This window comes from Sceloporus undulatus, chromosome 1, assembly GCF_019175285.1.
Source record: "Sceloporus undulatus isolate JIND9_A2432 ecotype Alabama chromosome 1, SceUnd_v1.1, whole genome shotgun sequence".
NCBI classification, from domain to species: Eukaryota; Metazoa; Chordata; class Lepidosauria; order Squamata; family Phrynosomatidae; genus Sceloporus; species Sceloporus undulatus.
The window spans coordinates 246,327,847-246,349,552 of NC_056522.1; the positions used below are offsets into that span (position 1 = coordinate 246,327,847).

At 39.4% G+C, this 21,706-nt stretch overlaps 1 protein-coding gene across 1 annotated transcript in view; it reads left to right on the forward strand.

The window, feature by feature from the left end:
• Nucleotides 1-4,935: 4,935 nt before the first annotated feature.
• Nucleotides 4,936-21,706, forward strand: part of XRCC5 (X-ray repair cross complementing 5) — a 71,234-nt gene continuing 54,463 nt past the window's right edge. The window contains 6 exon segments of the mRNA XM_042466112.1: nt 4,936-5,039; nt 7,397-7,510; nt 9,324-9,507; nt 13,494-13,546; nt 14,646-14,767; nt 17,667-17,855. Coding sequence (XP_042322046.1) covers nt 5,025-5,039; nt 7,397-7,510; nt 9,324-9,507; nt 13,494-13,546; nt 14,646-14,767; nt 17,667-17,855 — 677 coding nt within the window. The 5' untranslated portion in view covers nt 4,936-5,024.

The following is a 21,706-nucleotide window of genomic DNA, read 5'->3' on the forward strand; positions in this document are numbered from 1 at the left end:
TCTTCCTTTTGCTGCGGACATATCCAAAAAAGCCCTTTTTGTTGTTCTTAACCTCTCTAGCAAGCCTGAGTTCATTCTGTGCTTTTGGCTTTTCTGACTTTACCCCTACACAGGCTCGCTATTCGTTTGAATTCCTCTTTGGTGATTTCCCCATTTTTCCATTTTTTATACTTGTCCCATTTAAAACTTAGCTCAATTGAAAGTTCTTTAGTCATCCATCCTGGGTTCTTGAGACATCTCCCATTTTTCTTCCTCATTGGAACTGTTTGAAATTGTGCCTTCAGTATCTCCCTTTTAAGAAACTCCCATCCGTCTTGAACTCCCTTCTCTTTTAGTATTGCTGACCATGGGATCACACCCAGTATTTCTTTAAGTTTACTAAAATCGGCTTTCCTAAAGTCTAGAATGCATGTCTGACTATGCCTGGCTTCTACTTTCCATTGTATAAGAAACTCTAGGAGAACATGGTCACTTCCACCTAAGGATCCCATCACTTGCACTCCATTAACTACGTAATCCCTGTTGGTTAGGATCTTACTCACTTATTCACAACTAGTAAAAAATAAAAATATGGGGATCAGTAGTGTGCCCTACTCCAGTTCTTGGTGATGATCAGCAAAAAGCACTTTCTATACCTAAGAAGGAAGTGCTTGAAGTTATATATTTGGGAGCAGGAACAGGAACAAATTAATGCAGTCTTTTGTTCAAGAATCCCTCATCAGTTTGTTGTGGGTTTTTCGGGCTATGTGGCCATATTCTGGAAGAGTTTCTTTCTGATGTTTCACCAGCATCTGTGGCTGGCTGGTGAAATGTCAGGACGAAACTCTTCCAGAACATGGCCACATAGCCCGAAAAACCCACAACAAACTATGGATGCCGGCCATGAAAGCCTTCGACCCTCATCAGTTCTTTGGACAGCATCCTCCATGCTGGCCTCTGCTAAAATTGAGCCAGTCTCTTGTCTGAATTAACAGGAACTAATGGGAAGTGGTATAATAATCCACAGTGACCAACTCTTCAACTGGAAGTATCTTTAGTTATTTTTGTTTCCCAGTTCCTATATGCAGCAGCCTCCCAGTTTCTACAGCTTCACCAGTCTAAGAGAGATTAATTCTTCCATGACCTTGCAGTCATTTATTTTAATGAAATGTCTGGACTGGATCCCGCTTGTCCATAGTTGTTCATGTTTTTATCTGCTTTGTTTCTCTTCCATTAGAGATTTGGGCACTCGGCATTAAGATCCCAAAGCTACAACATGGAGAAATGGGGTTGCTTGAACTGTGCACATGATCTATTTACGCTTCAGTGGACTAGAGTCCTGCAGAATCACAGCTGTGGCTCTTGAGATAATGCAGCCTTTCTTAGGATACAACTGGAAGCCTATTATCTTTATTCCTTGGTAAGGCAGCCAAGTTAAGCTTGGACAGTCTTTCTTGTTTCATTGCTTCAGACCAAGGCTGTACTTGCTCCAGAAAGGCTTTGTTTTAGATTAACAAGAGTGCCTTTATTTTATGGGAAACAAGATTCCCCCTGAGATTATCAGAGCTCCATCATTGTGGCCAGAGTGGTGCAGTAGTATGTGTGTTGAACTAGATTCTTGGGAGACCAGAGTTCAAATCCTCCCTTGGCCAAGGAAGCCCACTGGGCAACCTTGAGCAAATCAAACCCAAAAAGACAATTTTCAGCCTAAAAAGAAGCCCATCGTATAAATATTGTATAAATATTACCAAGAAAAACCTATGATAAGATTGCCATGAATTGGCGTTGGCTTGAAGGCTCATAACAGCAACAATGATTGTAGTTCCTTTTAGAACAATATCCCACACTATCTGTAGAGTGGTATACTCTGCAAAATGGAAGATGTCATTTAATCTAGTTCCTCCCTCCTGGCACACATAGCAAAGGCATCTAGTTTTTAAAAGCGGGCCAACAGTGTATTCTAGTATTCCCAAATGAAGCCCATTAATCAAAATTTGATAGCTTTTCTACAATGAAGTTCCATGTAAATTCACCACATCCAGGGGGGAAGATCAATGCTAAACATTTAATTTGAAATGATTAGCGAGGATTTCCAAGACGGCATAAACAGACCCAAGAGAGGAGTGGAAGTAATGGTGGTGCTAATTGCAGATATGTATTTAACAGAGGCACCTCTATGATATTATATGAATAAACATGTTTAGGTAGTGATACTGTTCAGTAAGAAATTATTTGCAAATAATTTCATCAAATGAATTAAAATAAAAATCCAGCATGTCACACGGATTTTGGTGTTATACTTGGAACTCTATTGGTAGGAAATTACTGTTAAATATTAAAGAGGGGTAACGCTGATCATTTGATCACTATCTGTTGAATTTATCTGAAATTCATGATTAAAATTTTTTCAAAGCTTTCTGGGTCAAAAGCTAAAAATGAGAAGTTTAATCATCTAGAAAAATAATGAAGATGAATTCTTTCTGATCAATAGAGGATTTTTCATTAGTTTAATTCACCATGCAAATATGTATTATTTTCCAACAGCTGTCTGAAATGACTTGAAGGCACACAACAATAACAAACAAACAAATAAAAATAGCCCTTTAATACCAGAACCTCATCCCCATTTCATTTTAAGGATGGTGCCTAAGATTTAAGATACACATGTATTAATGTAAATTGTGAAGAGGACAAATATGAACTTTCAAGCACAGACTTCATACAGATATAATTGAGTCAGGTTTGACAATATTTTCCAGGCTGACTTGAGGCAGGGAAAATGCTTGGGTAAGCACTGAAACATGGAAAACCCTATGTGAAATTGCAAATTTGCTTCTATGAAAGGAAAAATGAAAGCAACAATCAGTTTTTAATATACTTTGGCTTCACACTTGAGTCCCCATATAGTTTAATGAGATTTATGGCTGCCAGGTAAGTTGGCCCATGATTGCAGCCTTAATGGTACTTCATTTGGCAAATCTGGACTCCCTGTTGTGTCATGTATAAAAAAAGTTGTTACTTAACAACAACAACAACAAAAAATACCCTAACACTCATTGCAATAAACACCATTTAAAAATAATATCAATTGTGCAATATCTTAACATGTCTATTCAGAAGGAAGCCCTATTAAGTTTAATAAGGTTTACCTCTGATAAATGTAAATAACATTTGTATTGTCTGACTGCAACTCTTGTCAGCCCTAGTCAGCAGGCCTAATGGTAAGACATGATGGAGGTTGCAGGGGGTCAAGCATTGAGCATCCTAGCATTGAGCCAAGCTAGTTAAAGGGGTGTGAGTGCTTTGGGCGTTGGACTATGACTCTGAGACCAGGGTTCGAATCCCCACTCAGCCACCACGTAAACCCACAGGGTGATGACCTTGAGTGACTCACACTCTCTCAGCCTAAGAGGATGGCCATGGCAAACCCCCTCTGAAAAATTTGTTGTTGTTGTTAAGTGTCCTTGAGTCGATCTCGACCCATGGCGACCCTATGGATGAAACATCTCCAAGACCCTCTGTCCTCCACTGCTCTGCTTAATTCCCACAAACTCATACTCATGACCTCCTTAATAGAGTCCATCCATCTGGCATGGGGCCTTTCTCTCTTCCTTCAACTTTTCCCAGCATTATTGTATTTTCCAAGGAGTCCTTCCTTCTCATTATATGTCCGAAGTACGGTAGCCTTAGTCTGGTCATCTTGGCTTCCAGGGAGATTTCTGGCTTGATCTGCTCTAGGACCTATTTGTTTGTCTTTTTGACTATCCATCATATGCTCAGCACTCTTCTCCAGCACCACATCTCAGATGAATTGATCTTCTTCTTGTCTTCTTTCTTAACTGACCAGCTCTCACATCCATACATGGTAACAGGGAATACAATGGCTTGTATGATTCTAATTTTAGTGCTCAGTTACATATCTTTGCATTTTAGGATCTTTTCCAGTTCTTTCATAGCCACCCTGCAGTCCCCATTCTGATCAGTGTTTGATCCCAGGTATGAGAATGCTTTCACTATATCTATTTCTTCATTGTCAACCAAAAACAGCTAGGGTAGCTGTGTCGGCCATATAGCAAATCCAACAACATCCAAACAATGACACTTTTATTGGACCAACCAAAATGCCCAATTACATGTTGCAAACGTTCAAAGTCACACTGGCTTCTTCATCAGGCCTGACGAGGACCTTTATTGGGCCAACCAAAATGCACAATTATATGTTGCAAGCTTCATCAGGCCTGAATCGATGAAGAAGCCAGTGTGACTTCAAAAGCTTGCAACATGAAATTGTGCAGTCGAAGGCTTTCATGGCTGGCATCCATAGTTTTTTGTGTTTTTTTCTGGCTATGTGGCCATGTTCTAGAAGTTTCTTCCTGACGTTTTGCCAGCATCTGTGGTTGGCATCTTCAGAGAAACCTTCTCTGAAGATGCCAGCCACAGATGCTGGTGAATTGTCAGGAAGAAACTCTTTTAGAACATGGCCACATAGCCCCAAAAACCCACAAAAAGCTATGTAATTGTGCATTTTGGGTTGGTCCAATAAAAGTGTCATTGTCAAAGAAGCCGGTATGGCTTCGAAAGCTTGCAACATGTAATTGTGCATTTTGTTTGGCCCAATAAAGGCATCGTTGTTCGGATGTTGTTGCATTCATTGTCAAGGTTGAATTTGTGAATTTGTATGATTCTAAACTTTTGTGCTGAGTTGTACATCTTTGTATTTTAGCATCTTTTTTTCCAGCTCTTTCATAGCTGCCTTCCCTATTCTTAACCTTCTTCTGATTCCCTGGCTGCAAGTGGCCCAGAAAACCCCTTGACAGGGTCTCCATATAGGTCTGAACGACTTGGAAGGCACACAATAACAACAACAGGAACAGAAACAACAACAAAAGGCCCAATTCTCTTCTTCAGAGGCACTTCCTGCGAGGCGGCCATTAGGTGGCGCTGCAGGCTTCATCCAGATCCAGGCGCCGCAGCGGAGGCGGGTCTGCTTCACTCAGGAAGGAAGGAAGCAAGCAAGCAAGCAAGCAAGCAAGAAAGAAAGAGACATGTCCCGCGCGAAGGTAATATCATGGAAAAGGGAGGGAACAGCAGCAATAATAACAACAGTGGTCTTGGCATGTTAGAAGAGAAGAGCCCCTGGTATGAATGCTCTCTGCTTCTGGGGGAAGAGGAGGCTGGGAAATGACTCCTTGGTGCATCCACACTGTAGAATTAACCCGGTTTGGCACCGCTTTAACTGCCCTGGGGGCTCCATGCCACCCAGTCCTAGCTGGGAGATGTACTTCTGCAAGGCACCAAGCACCCTTTGTGGCAGAGAAGGGCTGAAGGCCTTGCAAAACTATACAAACTGTAACAAATTGTTAATTAGAGACAGTTCCCTGTCCCCAGGATTAAAATGCATGACACAGCTGCATCCGTACTGGAGAAATAGCCTGGTTTGGCACCGCTTTAACTGCCCTGGCTCAAGGTTACGGGGTTCTGGGAGTTGGAGTTTTGGCTAATCCTGGACCCCGAGCAAGGTCAGCCTTGGTAGGTACTTGAATAAAAGACCAGAGATAAATGCCAGGTGATGCCTGTAGGCTATATTTCAGAGGAAGAAATTGGCAAGACCACCTTTGAGTAAGGATTTCATGCCTAAGAAAACCCAATGGAAATCATGGGATTGCCATAGATCAAGTGGCAACTTGAAGATACACACATATATGTACACACACAGGTGATTTACATGTTAAATGGGTCCATGCTTCATAATTATATCACTTGTACTTTTTAATCTGTTGTAGCTTTATGCTACAGAATCCTGGGATTTGTAGTTTGGTGAGGCCACTCAGATTCCTTGCTAGAGAGCAATATTGCACTTATTACCCTGAACTACACCACTAGAAGGGAGCCAGCATGGAATAGTGGTTTGAGCATTGGAGTAGGACTCTGGCGGCCTGGGTTCAATTCTCAGCTCGGCCATGAAACCCACTGCTTAACTTTGGTTTGCTTTTCTTTTTCTCTTTTCTTCTTCTGAGCAGATTTGTTGGCTTCTCTTAAGAGCTGCATGCCAAGTAGACAGTTACTCATTTGTACAAGGGAAGGCTTTGCCTGCTGAATGGCTCTTTGGTATGCAGCTGTTGAAGACTTAGGAGACCTGCCAGGAAAAAGAAATATAGGCCTGACTTTGCCTTTTATGATTTCTGAAATGCCATTAACTACAATTCTTTGCACATTTGGACTAGGAATAAGCTTTATTGAACATAGTGGGACTCGCTTCAGAATAAATGTTTATTTAAAGCATATTTATCCTGCCTTTCAAAATAATAATTTCAAGGTAGGTGACAAACATATCAATCAAAGACATGAAATGGGATATTGTTTCAGGACAACTCAAGTGTGGTGTAGTGGTTTGATCATTGGACTATGACTCTGGAGATTAGGGTTCAAATCCCAGCTCAGCCATGTAAACCCACTGGGTGACCTTGGGCAAGTCGTACTTTCTCAACCTCAGAAGACAGCAATGGCAAATCCCCTTTGAAGAAATTTGCCAAGAAGACCCCATGATAGGTTTGCCTTAGGGTCGCCATGAATGAATGAAATATTTATTTATATCTTCCATTTTGGGGATTGAGGCGGGTAATAACATGATTATACGATACACAATGATAAAACAATAAACCCACAAGACCCTAACCTAACCCTCCCTCCCAAGTTTAAAATTAAATAATAAAACAGTTAAAATGTATGTAACAATGCATCAAAATTATTACACAATCCACGAGTGGCATTATCAGTCTGGGAAGGCCTGCCAGAAGAGAAGGGTTTTTGTCGCCTTTTTGAAAGCCTCCAATGAAGATAATTGGTGAATCTCTTCCGGCAGGTCATTCCAAATTTTTGGGGCGGCGGTAGAGAAAGATCTCTGGGAGGTCACCACCAGTCTGGTCTTTCTTGTTTGTAAAAAATTTTTCCTGGATGAACGGAGTAAATAAATCTGAAATGACTTGAAGACACACAACAACAACTCCTTTCATTCCTTGTCATTGACTGTGCTGCCCAGAGCTGATGGAAGTTGAAGTCCAAATCATATAGAGGGTCAAGAGATTCCTCACCTTTGTTATACAGGACAATGTTCTTCCAAAGCAGGTGGACACTTAGAAACTGTAAACTAAAAACATATTTTTGTGAATATTTATTACCTCCCATTGGTTTAATAGGCCTCATTTCCAAGTAATTGGGTATAGGACTGTTGCCTGCCAGATATATTTATGCCATTACTTCCTTTACAGTGGAGAAAAAATTGATCTCAAGTGTTGCCATTCCATAATGTTCTATGTAGGATTATAAATATGTGCTTGCATTATTGCAGCTTGTTCATAGGTATGTTAAGTTGTTCTTAGGTATGTCCTAATTCAGTTTGTACTTTTCCTTTTGGAAGGCCGCAGTGGTGCTATGTATGGATGTTGGCTTTTCGATGAGCCATTCTGGTCCTGGAGAGGAGTCTCCTTTCGAACAATCCAAGAAAGTAATGACAATGTTTGTGCAACGACAGGTAAAAAACAACAACAACATGGCAGTGTGGTAGTGGTGAGCAACAGAAGATATTACAAGAATTGTCAGCAGACGGCAGCCCCGTGTTGAGTTGCTCTGCTTCTGTAGCATAAACCGAAACTGGTGCATCTTTTCATATCATTGTGTCGTAGTTGTTCCCATAACCCTGGAAAGAGCAATCAATAAAATATTGTGGGGAAAGTGGAAAGAAACATAGTATAGCTATAAAATTGGGATAAACATCAGGTGCATATAATGCAGGGCGGCAATTTGCTGCAGTGTTGTTGTCTTTAGCAGCAACTCCATGTCTGTTGTAATGACTGAGGAGTGTGCATATTCCTGAACATCCAGCAGCCATTTTTGCCCTCTTAAGGACCTTTTCAGGCCCCAGCCCCTGACAAAAAAACAACAATCTTTTTTTTCTCCCATCTAGAAGCCTCAGGTGAGGATGCCATCTGTCAGTTTGCCTTTTTAGCCAAAAATGTCTTGTGAGAAATGTCATTTGGATTATGGGGGCACAATTAGCCATTTTGTGGGGTGGAGAGGTAGACAGAGCCAGCAGTGGTTTGAGAGTTTGACAACAATTCTGGAAAACAGGGTTCAAATCCCTGCTTGACCATGGAAATCCACTGTTTGATGTTGGTCAAGCCACATTCTCTAAGCCTCAAAGGAAGACAAAGACAACCCCCTCTAATGAAATCATGCCAAGAAAACCCCATGATAGCCTTCGGGTCTCCAAGAGTTGGAAACGACTTGAAGGTGCACAATAACAGTAATAGGCAGGTCAGAGGGTGCCTCTGAAACTGGAGCTACCTTCAGTTTGCATCCTCAGCTTGATAGGTTTGGCACTGGGAAGTTTTGGGTCAAGCCTCACCTCTTGAGATGTGACACATGGTGATCCTCATTAGTTGCCAAGTTATAAGTGAAAAGGTTTGGAAAAACTGCCATCAGTAGGAGTAACATCCTGTCAGGCTGCTTAGAATGGGGTTCAGATCTTAGTTCAGTTTCTCCCTTATGCCAGGGATGGGGAACTTTAGTTCTTCCAATAGTTTTGGACCATGACTCATTTAATCCCTTGTAGTTGTTGTGTGTCTTCAAGTAATTTCCAACATATGGCAACCCTAAGGCAAACCTATCATGGGATTTTCTTGGCAAGTTTCTTTAATCCCTTAACAGTTGGCCATACTTGCCAGGGCTTCTGGGAAATATAGTGTTTGTCAGCAGCTGAAATTAGAAACTGATTTTCCTCCTCCCTCTTGAACCGAGATGATCAGCCACCTGTGTTGGGGTACCCCCACACTACTGGGAGTGGGGTTTTAGCCATAAACCTGAAGTTATTATCAGTGAGGGTGTTTAAAACTAAAAGAGTGCTGTATAAACTATGACCTCTGGTGGGTTACCAGGATTGGTGATGGACCATTTTGAAGTCCCCCCACCCCCGACTCTTAAGTGTGTTGAATGGGTGTCCAGCCAAGCCAGAGGGGGTGCAAAACCCCTGGAGAATTCCCATACCTGTCTTAGAACATGCCTCCTATTCTGTTATTTATTTTTGCACATTCAGTCTATATTAAAACCATATAAGGAAAAGAGGATGCATGCCTCTTACACTGTTTGGGGCACAGAATTTTTTTAGCCAGAAGATATGTTTCCAAATATTGACCTGCAGTATTATGTAGTCCTCAAAACTTATGTTGGATAGCTGTGCCTGAAGCTTAGATATAATTAATTAGATTTTACATATGAAGCCACCAAATAATTGAGGCTTAGCTGTAAAGTTTACGCCACTCACTTTATCACTATTTTATCATTTTCAGGTGTTTGCAGAGAGTAAAGATGAAATTTCGTTGGTTTTATTTGGCACAGAGAACACAGCAAACAGTCTTGCCAGTGGGGATCAGTATCAGCATATTGCTGTGCACAGACACCTGATGCTGCCGGATTTTGATTTGTTGGAAGACATACAAAATGTGATTCAGCCTACCTCTGAACAAGGAGACAGTATCTTTTCTGAATGCTGAATGGAGGTTTTTTTTTGCTAGATAACAGTTGTATGTGGGATTGAGAGTTTGTTTTTATCTTAAACTGTCCTGTTAATAATTTCCCATAGTTCTTATGATTAAGCAGACTGCTAGAAATCTCAGTTTAGAAATACAGTCATCCCTCCATATTTGTGGCTTTGATATTTGAGGATTTGATTATTCACGGATTTCATTAATATGTTCTCTCTAGGACTGTCTAGCTCCTCCAGTGCAACTCTGTGGTCAACTTTAACTAAAAGTTGCACTGAAAGACCATTTGTAGCTACTCCAGTGCCATTCTATGGTCAGTGTATGTTGGACATTGACCACAGAGTTTCACTGGAAGACCTAGAGATTCCTAGAGAGGTGTCCTCTCAGGTAAAAACAGTGTTTTTGTTATTTGCGGTTTTTCCATATTCACGGGGGTCTTGTTCCCCTAACCCTAGCGAATATGGAGGGACAACTGTATTATGTATAAAATTATCTTCAAGCTGTGTGTATAAGATTTACATGGAACATAAATGAATTTGAAGTTTAGATTTGGATCCCATCTCCAAGATATCTCTTTATTTACATACATATGCAAATACAAGTATTCCAAAATCCAGAAATATTCAAAATCCAAAATATTTCTAGTCCCAAGCATTTTGGATAAGGGAGACCCAAACCTGCAGTATGTTTTGGGTGGTAGCTGGAGGCATGTATCACTGGGCTTTTGATGTAACAAAGTGCTTAGCTGATCATTGACTAGCTGTACCATGGTGGCAAGAAACTGAACATCTTATGTGGATTATTCCAGGCTGAGGTTGATGGTAAGGTAAAAGTTGTTGAAATTATGGTCGAACACCTCAAGTGCTTCCTTCCCATTAAGTCAAATGATACAGATTTTGTCCTAGAATAATAGAATTGTAAAGTTGGAAGAGACCGCAAGGGCCATCCAGTCCAACCCCCTGCCATGCAGGAAATCTAAATCAAAGCATCCCCGACAGATGTCCATCCAGCCTCTGTTTAAAGATCTCTAAGGAAGGAGACTCCACTACAATCCAAGGGAGTTTGTTCCACTGTCGAACAGCCCTTACTATCAGGAAGTTCCTCCTAATGTTGAGGTGGAATCTCTTTTCCTGGAGCTTGCATCCCTTGTTCTGGGTCCTAGTCTCTGGAGCAGCAGAAAACTAGCTAGCTCCCTCCTCAATATGACATCCCTATATCTCGGGTAGAAGAGAAGCATGGTGTTAGCATGTGACAGGCTACAGAACTGCCATTAATTTGAAAGTAGATATTATTCTCAGAAGTGAAGTAATTATGAGGGAGTACAGAGTAACAGAGTTGGGTGGCAAAGTGTGCTGTAACCCTAGTCAGAATTCTAAGTACAGATACACTTCAGTTAACAAAGTAGGTGTGTTTTTGAACATTATCTCTTTAAAAAAATGATTCTAGAGGCAAAAATAATATGAAAGGGATGTGGTAGATGCTCATGCCCATGCCACAAAAAAGAAGAGCAGTTCAGCATTGTTTCAGCAAACTTTCTGTTCACAATTAACACAATATACATTGTGAAATGAAACAGCTAGGTCAAATAAGCTTTGTACAAGTAAACAAAAACATTTTGAATCTTCTAGAGATGACTTGAAGGGTTCCACTAAAATACATCCCGGAATAGCTTTTTCTTTCATCAGTCTCCCCTTTTCTTATGATTTCCATTTTTATGGCTGAACTTACAGATGTATGCTTTTTTAATATGCTGGGAGTAGCTGGAGAGGCAGGCTTATTTGCTGTCCCCTTTTATTTCTGTTTTGCTATTCACACGTGCTCAGTAAAGGATTCTGGAGGAAACTACTGTTTACCTGGCCTGTTTTATACAGGCACACATGGCTACAGTATTTATTTATTACTTTATTGAAATTATATCCTGTCTCTCCCAAGGTGGGATTCATGATGGCTTACAATAATTTTAAAAAGATCAAGCTAAAACATTAATTTTCAAAAGTTAAAAAAGAATTAAATAACAGTATTATTTTAAAGCATGATTAAAACAGTTAAAATGCTTAAAACGTATTTAAAACATAATTTCCAATTAAAGATGAAAACATACAGTCCACCACTTTACATCCAAACTACTGCTCCAGTATTAAAATCCAAAGGCCTGCTTGAAACATCTTCACATGCTGGTTGTAAGAGAGCAGGGAGGCGGCCAACTGAGCCTCCAATAGAAGATTGTTCCATGAAAAAGGCTCCTTACCAACCATGCATGCAAAGGTGTTAGGACTGGGAAAGCCCTCCACTGCAAATTTTAAAGCTGGCACTGGCTTGTATAAGGAGATGCAATCTTTCAGATAGTTTGGAACCAAGCCATGTAGGTCAAAACCAGCATGTTGAATTCTTTCTGGAAATGGACTGGTAGCCAGTGGAGCTGTTTCAACATGGGAGTCCTATGATTCCTGTAACCCTGGTCAGCAGCCTGACCAAGATTTTGGACCCAATGAAGTTTTTGAACAGTTTCCAAAGGCAGCCTCAGATAGAGTGTATTACAGTTGTCCAAATGGAATGCAATCAAGGTGTGTGACCATAGCCAGATATCACTTTTCCAGGTTTGGATAGAGTAGAATACAGTGGGGCCTCCGTATTAATGGTGGTTTGGTACCATGCCCCTCCCCCAGATGCCAAAAACATGGATGATCATATCCCATATTCAGTGGCGATGATGTGAATGCACACACTTTATATGGGATGTGTTGATCTGCGGGTGGTGAAAATTAGCAGATCTGAAACCTACTGATATGGCAGGCCCACTGTACCATTTTTCCCAAGGCCAGGCTTTATTACATTGTTTATTGCAGACATACTGCTGCATTCTGAATATTGGTGTTTCTCCCATTCTTCACTATCTTCCTAGTACCAGTGCTACTTAAAAAAAAACAACTTTCCAGCTAGACAAGATAAGGAAGAAAACAGGAGCTGTTGCAGGCATAAAAAGACTTTGTAAAAAAGAACTTCATTGTTCAAGGCTTTGTTAATTGAGGTATGCCTATATACAGTGCACCTGCGTCATATGCAGGTGTGCCTTACGTGGCTTCCGCACTGGAAAAATCCCTTGCACACCCTGGAAGAAGTAATGGGGCGTGTGCCTGCGGCGCGTCACAGGCACGAGCCACATTACTTTTAATGGAGTTTGAGCATATGCGTTTTTTTCCCTTATGGGGGGGGGGGGGAGGAACGGACTCTCCGTGTAAAGGAAGGGCCCACTGTACTTGATGGCTTGCAGTCCACCTTTCTTTGGGATGTTGGTGCACAGTGATTCCACATCCATACTGGCTAGGGAGGTGTTCTCATATTGTGGATAGGTTGTATTTTCCTCAGAAAGTGTACCCCACAATTTTGAGTATTGATTGCATATGGTGTGAGAATAAAGCCCACATATCCAGACCCCAGGCAGTGAGGGTTGCAGTGGTTGAGACAGTGTGCTAACAAGATTTATTTATTTTGGGTAGTAGATAGATGCTACCTGCTGTATAATTCCTTCTGGTAATGAATAGTGGGCTATGTAGGCAGAGTTCTGTAAAATGAGGTGTTGACAATTTTTCTCTCAGCCTCTTGTATTTAAATTGTTCATGAGGACTACAGCCTATTTAATTACATATTTCTGAGTCTGTGGATGTAGTAGTATTTTGTTCCGTATGGCTCTGATTTTTTCTTAAATTATGTCCCTTATAGATTGTCTCCATCTGGAAGTGGCAGCAGAAGCATTCTATGTAGAAATCCAGTTGCATGTTCTGATCAGCAGGAGGGATCTCTGTAGAGCAAGATGGACAAATGCATGGGAAGCTGGGGCCAATTCCCCCCAACTTCCCCTTTGGGCCAAATTTTCTAATTATTTCTACTCTGCCTATAGGGTTGCTATATATGTACTGATGTAGTGATGGCTAGGATGTACCAAAACATCTTCTTGTCTCTCCTTAATGTGCCTAGTTCTCGATGCTCTGATTGTGTGTATGGACTTGCTTCAAAGAGAGACAATGTAAGTACTTCAGCACATGGCTGTTTTTTTTCTGGATTTCGAAAAGAGATCTGACTTGCATTATAGCACTTGGATATTAAAGTATGGCAGGGCATCTTTTAAAATATTATTCTACAGTGATTATAATGGAACACTTTAAAAAAGAAAGGGTAATAAGGATAACACAAAAATTCTCATCTTTCCTGCTCACTGGGTTTTGGTATTGTTTATTTATTTCTTTTGTTGCACATTATACACTTAACCTTTTTTAGCCAGTTTTTATGAAGATTTATTGAATAACAAGGAGACCAAACATCATATATGTAAGTTTTATGTTTATTTCAGTGTCACAATTTGGTTTGAATACAATTTAAGAATGTTTCCTGAACTATTCCCTCACCACTTCAATACCATCTCCTGTCTTATACCAAAGGGACACAGAGCTCCCAGCTAAACAAAGTGTTCCACTTGTCCCTATGTTAATCTTGTCCCTTGGCCCATTCACTATACAGAATTATAGCACTATGATTCTACTTTAACTGCCCTGGCAATATCCTATGGAATCCAGTGATTTGCAAGTTAAGGAGGAGTGTTCAGAATTCTCAGCCAGAGAGTTTGGGGAGTCAGCTACAAATCCCAGGACTCCATATGATGCAGTCAGGGCAGCTGAAATTGAATAAGAGCACTGTAAATATGTAGTGTGAACTGTGTCTCCTTTCTCATTCTGACCTTATCTGACAATTGAACATCCAAGCCTTTCTTTTTATATTCTTTCCCACTTCAAGCCCCTTTACAGCAATCCACGTCTGGCTGTGCTCCTGCTTGGTAGTTGACTGTCCTCCTTTTCAATTAGATAGATAGATAGATAGATAGATAGATAGATAGATAGATAGATAGATCCTATCTGATAGTTTTATGTCTTGCCTTTCCTGACAGTTCAGAATATCCAATAGCAATTCTACAAGAAAAAGTAGCATATTTTATTAACACAATATGTATGTTGATTATGAATTTTTGTTAAGTATACGTGGTTGGAAATCTGAGACTATATTTTAAAAATTATTTCTGTATTGCAGTCAGTTATTATTGATACTAAATGTTTTGTTTTGGTCTTCCTTTAAGAGGGAAAAAAATATGACAAGCGACACATTGAGGTTTTTACTGACCTTGGCAGTCCCTTCAGTGAGGATCAACTGGATGTTATCATTGCTAACTTGAAGAAAACAGGGATTTCACTTCAGTTTTTGTGAGTATGAGGAGACTTATGAAATCTCATTTTCACTCCAGGTTGTCAGAAAGGACAATCTTCTATCTGTCTGTAGCACAATAATGTGGGTGATATTTTGTAACTTTTTTTAATTAGGTGCTGCTGCTTGCTATAATCAAGGCAGTCTGCATAGTGGAGAAGCAGCAGAATCTATATCAAAGAAAGTGAAATTCTACAGCCAATGTAAATTGTACAAATATATTAAGCAGATTTTTCTGATTTTGCTTGTTGACAGCAATCTGCCAGTAAGAAAAAGGAAAATGGATGCATCAAAATATACAAGGTCTCTGAAAATAATATACAGAGGGGCACAGGAATTGCTTTGTTGTAGCAAAACCAAGAAGTAGTTCTGTGGTGCAGGACTAAGACACACACAGATCTCTGACATATCATGCTATAAGAAATCTGCTGGTCTGTAAGGTGCCACAGGATTGTTCCTGTTTCCTCAGAATGAAGTCTATTTGCAGTGTGATTCTCTTTTGCACTTCCCCAAATCCTTCACCATACTGGGATAGTGTGGGATATATGTCAGGCACTGTGTGGTATACTCAGAAGCAAGCCCCATCATTTTAAGTGGGTCTTAGTTCCAAGTAAGTGTATAAGAGTGGATGCTCAACATTCTTCACGGTTTTGACTCTGTTGACTAGAGCTGATGGAAGCTGCAATCCAACAACATATGGGAGACGACATTGGATTCCATCCAAATATATGTAAAAGAAAACAGAATTTACTCAGCTCTTGTCTTGTTAGATGTGATGAATAAAGTTTAGAGGATAACAGTTTCAGAGACACCGAGCCAGTATGTTATTTTGGACATAACATTTTATTAAATAATGGGAAACAAGGAGGCAATTTTTCAAATGGATTTTTCATTCTTTAAATTATTACTCTTTGATCAAGTTCAAACTATACATGAAATGGATTTATTTCTGTCTCTCCCTGCTTTCCTGCTTTTTTTTTTTTTTTGGTAGTAACTGCTCTCTCTGTGTATATATGTTGAAAATCAGGACCCTTTTCCCTTACAACATAATCTTCATAAAAAGCACTTCCCACGCAAAAAGTTCTGTTCCAAGAGAAGCTGCTGTTGGTTTCATCACCTCTGGAGTAAATAGCTTCTGGGCAGGGGGAGTAGATTTGCTTTGGGAATCTAGTGCTAAGGAAGAGTTGAGCCCCCTTTTTCTTCCTGCACTCATCTTATTTTCACATCCCTCTCCATTGGCTCCTTTTTTAAAAATGTGGATTTCTTGTTACTTATAACTTAGACCACAAAAATTATGGGATGTTCTAAAAGAAATGGAAGTACCACTACCTTTAATTGTCCTGATTCATAACCTATACTCAGGATAAGAGGCTGCCATAAAAACTGACAATGGAAAAACAGAATGGTTCCCAGTTGGAAGAGGGGGTCAGGCAAGGCTGCATACTATCACCTATTTATTTATCCTATATGCACAAAATACTGTAAACAGAGTAGGTTCCAGAGGAGTGGAGATGGGAAGTAAGATTATTAACAACCTATGCAGGCAACACAGTATAACTAGCAAAAACCAACAAAGAACTGGAGTAATTACTGAAGGAGGGTCAAGGAGGAAAGTGCCAATGTATCCTTGATGTTGAACATAAAGAAAACAAAAATAATGACCATGGAAGATCTACAAGAATTCATCCTAGATAAAGAGAAAATTGAAATAGTACAAAAATTCCCATACCTTGGATCAAACGTTAATCAGAATAGAGGCTGCAGTCGAGGAATTAGAAGAAGGCTAGGACTGGGAAGGGCAACTGAAAGAACTGCATAAAACCTTAAAGAGCAAAGCAACTGAACACTAAAGTGAGAGTTGTCCAAGTCATTATATTCCCCATCACCATGTACAGATATAAGAGCTGAACAATGAAGGAAGTAAATAGAAGATAAATTCGTGTGCAGTGTGCTGGAGAAAAGTGCTGAGGATACCATGGAGAGCCAAGAAGACAAACAAGTCTGAATTTCCCCTGAAAACCAGGAAGACTAAATTGAGACTATCATTTGATCACATCACGAGAAGGCATGAATCATTAGAAAATACAATAATGCTAGGAAATGTAGAAGGCAGCAGAAAGAGAGAGAGACCACATGCCAGATTGATGGACTCAGTCAATGAGACCATAGGCCTGAGTCTACAGGACCTGAGCAAAAGAAAGAGGGTCTTGGAGATGTCTCATCTATAGGGTTGTCATGAGTCGAGGTTGACAGGAGGGTAGTTAACAACAAATAGCTTAGACCTCAGTTGTTGATGCGTAAGTTATGACAAACGAGAATTCAATTTTGATGTACAGTGGGCTTTTGGTATCTACAGGGCTTTAGTTCCAGGACTCTCCATGGATACCAAAATCTGTGGCTTTTCAAGCTCCATTATATACAATAGAGTAGTAAAATGGTTTCCCTTATATTGCAAAATCAAGATTTATTTTCTGGAAATTTTTTGAGGGGGAATATTTTCAAGCCATGGATGATGGAATCCGTGGATGCAGATTCTGGGGATACAGAGAGCCAATTGCTACACTAAACTCTTAATCTAGCCTCTTACTGCAGAGGGCAGTACACCAACTTTATAAGTTCTCAGAAAAATTCCAGATTCTTAAGATCTTGTACATAACATAGTCGTGTCACCAGTGACTAATAGTACAGCAGTCAATAAGCATAATCTGTGTGGGTTTGCTTACTAAGGCTTGAGAATGACATTTGAAAGTGTATCAGAACAAAAGAAGGATTTGAGGCATCATTTCACATTCTTTCCTATTAAAAAAAATAAACAAAAAACACAATTTGAATTGATTTGTAGTTGTGCCTTATGAATGAGGAACGTAAATGGAAACTGTTTTTTAATTGCTTATTTAGCTTGCCATTTCCAGTGAATGACGAAGGTGGAAGTGGGGATAAGATTGATCGTGTACAGTCTAATAGGCAGCAAAACTCTTTTCCAAGAAAAGGGCTATCGGACCAGCAGAAAGAAGGCCTTCAAATGGTGCGGAAGCTGATGCTTTCACTAGACAAAGAAGATGGCCTGGAGGACATTTACACTTTCAGGTAACCTTGAAGTCCCTCTATTTCTCCTGTTGGAATTTATGCTTTTTGCTTCACTCACAAGAAAAGATAAACTCCACAAGTCTTCCTTTGCTTAGAGCTTATCCCCTTAATTTATGGTGGAACTTTACTTCAGTGTAAGCATGCATCGGATGACAAGAAAGAGGTTTAGCAGGCATTTGACAGGTGTCTGCCATGTATTTTAAAAACCATGGGAGAGAGTATGATTTGGATAAGAGAAACAATGGACAGGAAAGGAGGAGTACTTAATATTTATTAATAATATTTGAACTGTGTCTTTATAATATAGAATCATAGAGCTGGAAGAGACTGCAAGGGCCATCCAGTCCAACCCCCTGACATGCAAGAACTCTAAATCAAAGCATCCCTGACGGATGTCCATCTAGCCTCTGTTTAAAGACCTCTAAGGAAGGAGACTCCACTACACTCCAAGGGAGTTTGTTCCACTGTCGAACAGCCCTTACTGTCAGGAAGTTCCTTCTAATGTTGAGGTGGAATCTCTTTTTCCTGGAGCTTGCATCCATTGCTTGCTCCCTCCTCAGTATGACATCCCTTCAAATATTTAAACAGGGCTATCATATCATCTCTTAACCTTCTCTTCTCCAGGCTAAACATCCCCAGTTCCCTAAGTCGTTCCTCATAGGACATGGTTTCCAGATCCTTCACCATTTTAGTCGTTCTCCTTTGGACACGTTCCAGTTTTTCAACATATTTAATTTCCCCTTTGATTGCTGGCATGTAAGGCAATATATAGAACTTTATGCAGATGTAGTCATAAAGCCAGTGTAGTGTAGTAGTTTGAGTGTTGGACTATGACTCTGGAGACCAGGGTTCAATTCCCCGCTCGGCCATAAAACCCACTGTGTGTCCATGGGCAAGCCACAGTCTCAGCCTCAGAGGAAGGCAGTAGCTAATCTCTGAACCAATCTTGCCAAAAAAACTTGAAGGTAAACAACAAAGTCATAGTTAAAGTAGAACCATTTAAATTAGTGAAAATTAAATTGGTCACAATCAATTTAAATCCCATTCATTTGTATGTATCTGCTTTAAATATGACTAGGTCAGGCTGCAATGTAGAATATTGTACTGAAAATAATGAAAGAAATTAATATCTGTATAAAAGCCTCACAATATAATCAACACTTAACAGCAGCACACAAAAATAGTACAAGTGAAATAATTCTAAAACTAACTGGGCCTGAACCGACAGGCCAAAATAAAGCTGCTTCGGGTCACTTTGGAGGTATGCTGTTTAAATGACACATGCATCTTAAGAAGCCAGAAGCTGCACCAAAGCTGCGTTCCAGTCCTTGGGACTAGAGAATGGCTTTGTTGCGGCTTCCAGCCTCTTAGGACAGCTACAGCATTTAAAGAGCATACCTCCAAAGTGACCCGAAGCAGCTTTATTTTGTCCTGTCTGTTCAGGCCCTATTTTTATCTGAGGCGAGTTACTTTTTTTTTTTTTTTTAAATTTCAATAGACTTTATTGTGGAATTTATACACATACAACACATACACGACTGAATCTAAACAGTAAATCAAATCAAAACAAGGGAAAAAAAATAAAAATAAGAAAATAAAAAATAAAATACATCTTACTTCAAACATTAAATACATTTAACACAGTCATCTCACATATTAAAAGAAACTGACCAGCTAACACTCTTTGTGTTTACCTCAACACAATTTCTCTTTCATACCATGTCTTCCACCGCCTTCTCTTTATATTTTCTGGTACTCTCTTAAATCATACTATTCAGTATATATATAAAAAAAGATTTCCATTCTACTGAGCAGAACACGAATAATCTTATACATTCCCAAAGGTATATTCTTATAACGTTTAAACTAAGAGACAATTTATCCTCTTTCTATCTTATCATTCTATGTATAGCAGATTATTCCCAAAACATCAAAAAGGAGCATAATTGTATATAGAGAAAGACCATCATTATCTCAATGTTATCTTTCATTTTTAACAGCAGAGCTAAGGTAGAGAGGAAAGAAAGGCACACCAGATGTTACATAGAATCTACCTACAAGTTTATACACTGTCTTATCTTAATCTAATACAGTGGTACCTCGGGATACGAAATACCCAGGTTACGAAATTTTCGGGATACGAAAAAATCCCATTGGAAATCATTGTTCCGGGTTACGAATGTATTTTCGGGTTACGAAGAAAATTTTTGGTGCTTTTCGGCGCTTTTTCGCACGAAACGCGGCTTTTCCCCATTAGCGCCTATGGCAATTCGGCTTACGAAGGCTTTTCGGGTTACGAAAGCGGCCGCGGAACGAATTACTTTCGTAACCCGAGGCACCACTGTATACTATTAGGATATCTTTCCATTTCATCTTCATGTATTCTAATACTTTTGTCCATTCTTCCTCTATTTTGCCGTATGAAATATTTTTCGTCATGCTTGAGAGTCTGTCCATCTGCATCATATCATATAGGTAACTGACCCATTCTTCTACACTGGGAGTTTCCTTGACTCTCCATCTTTTGGCATATAAGATCCTAGCAACAGAAACCATATATGTCAAGATCTTTACATATTTTTGGCTCACTTTATCTTCAAACATCCCCAACAAGATACTTTCCGGGTTTTTTTTTCAGCTTAATATTTAACATTATATTTATCTCACCTATTATCTCATCCCAAAATGTTTTAGCCTTCTTACAGGTCCACCAACAGTGGAAGTAGGTGCCTGTTGTGCAACCACACTTCCAACAAAGATTATTTGTTTTGTTATTTATTTTAGCTAATTTCACTGGTGTCAGATGCCATCTAAAGTACATTTTGTACCAATTCTCTTTTAAATTTTGAGCCGCCGTATATCTAATATTATGTTTTCACACTTTCTCCCATAAATCTAAATTAATAGGATGGCCAATATCTTTTGCCCAACTTAACATAGATTCCTTGATAACCTCCTGTTCAGTATGCCAAGTTAGTAATAAATTATATATCTTTCCCATGAGTCCTCTTTTACTCTCCTTCATACCTAATATATCTCCCAATTCAGATTTTTTCTCCGTAGCTCCCCATACTTTTAAGTCCTCCTTTGCTCTTTCTTGAATTTGCCGATATTCAAACCAATTTAAGTTTATATCTACTAAGCCTAGTTCCTGTTGGGTTTTAGTCTCAAATTTTTTCTCTTTTATCTTTAACAGATCTTTATAAGTGGGCCAATCCCCTTCTCTATACATTTCTGTTCTATATAGGGCTTCCAAAGGGGAAGCCCATTTTGGTAAGCCAATAACAATTCTTTCCTTATATTTTTTCCAAATTTTGAATATAGAATTTCTAATACAATGTTCATTTATCATTCTGTTTGCTTTTTCTTTTTCATACAAAAGAAATGCATGTAAACCAAACTTGAGACCTTCTGATTCTAATTCTATTAATTTTTTGTCCTTTAACGTCATCCATTCTTTTAACCAAATCAGGCAGTTTGCTTCATAATATAGTATGAGGTTAGGAACTGCCAAACCTCCTCTTTCTTTAGCATCTTGCATTACTTTTAATTTTATTCGGGGTTTCTTCCCCTCCCAAATAAACTTCATCATCTCTCCTTGCCAGATCTTGAAAATTTTCTCTGGTATTCTGATTGGTAAGGTTTGAAAAAGAAATAAAATTTTTGGAAGGGCACACATTTTTACTGCTGAGATTCTTCCCAATAATGATAGGTGTAATTTGTTCCACTTTATGAAGTTCCCTTTGATTTCTTTCCATACTTTAACATAGTTATTATCATTTGATTTCTTTGTCAATTCTACCCCTAAATATCTAACACGTTTCTTTACTGTCATACCTGTACCCTCCTGT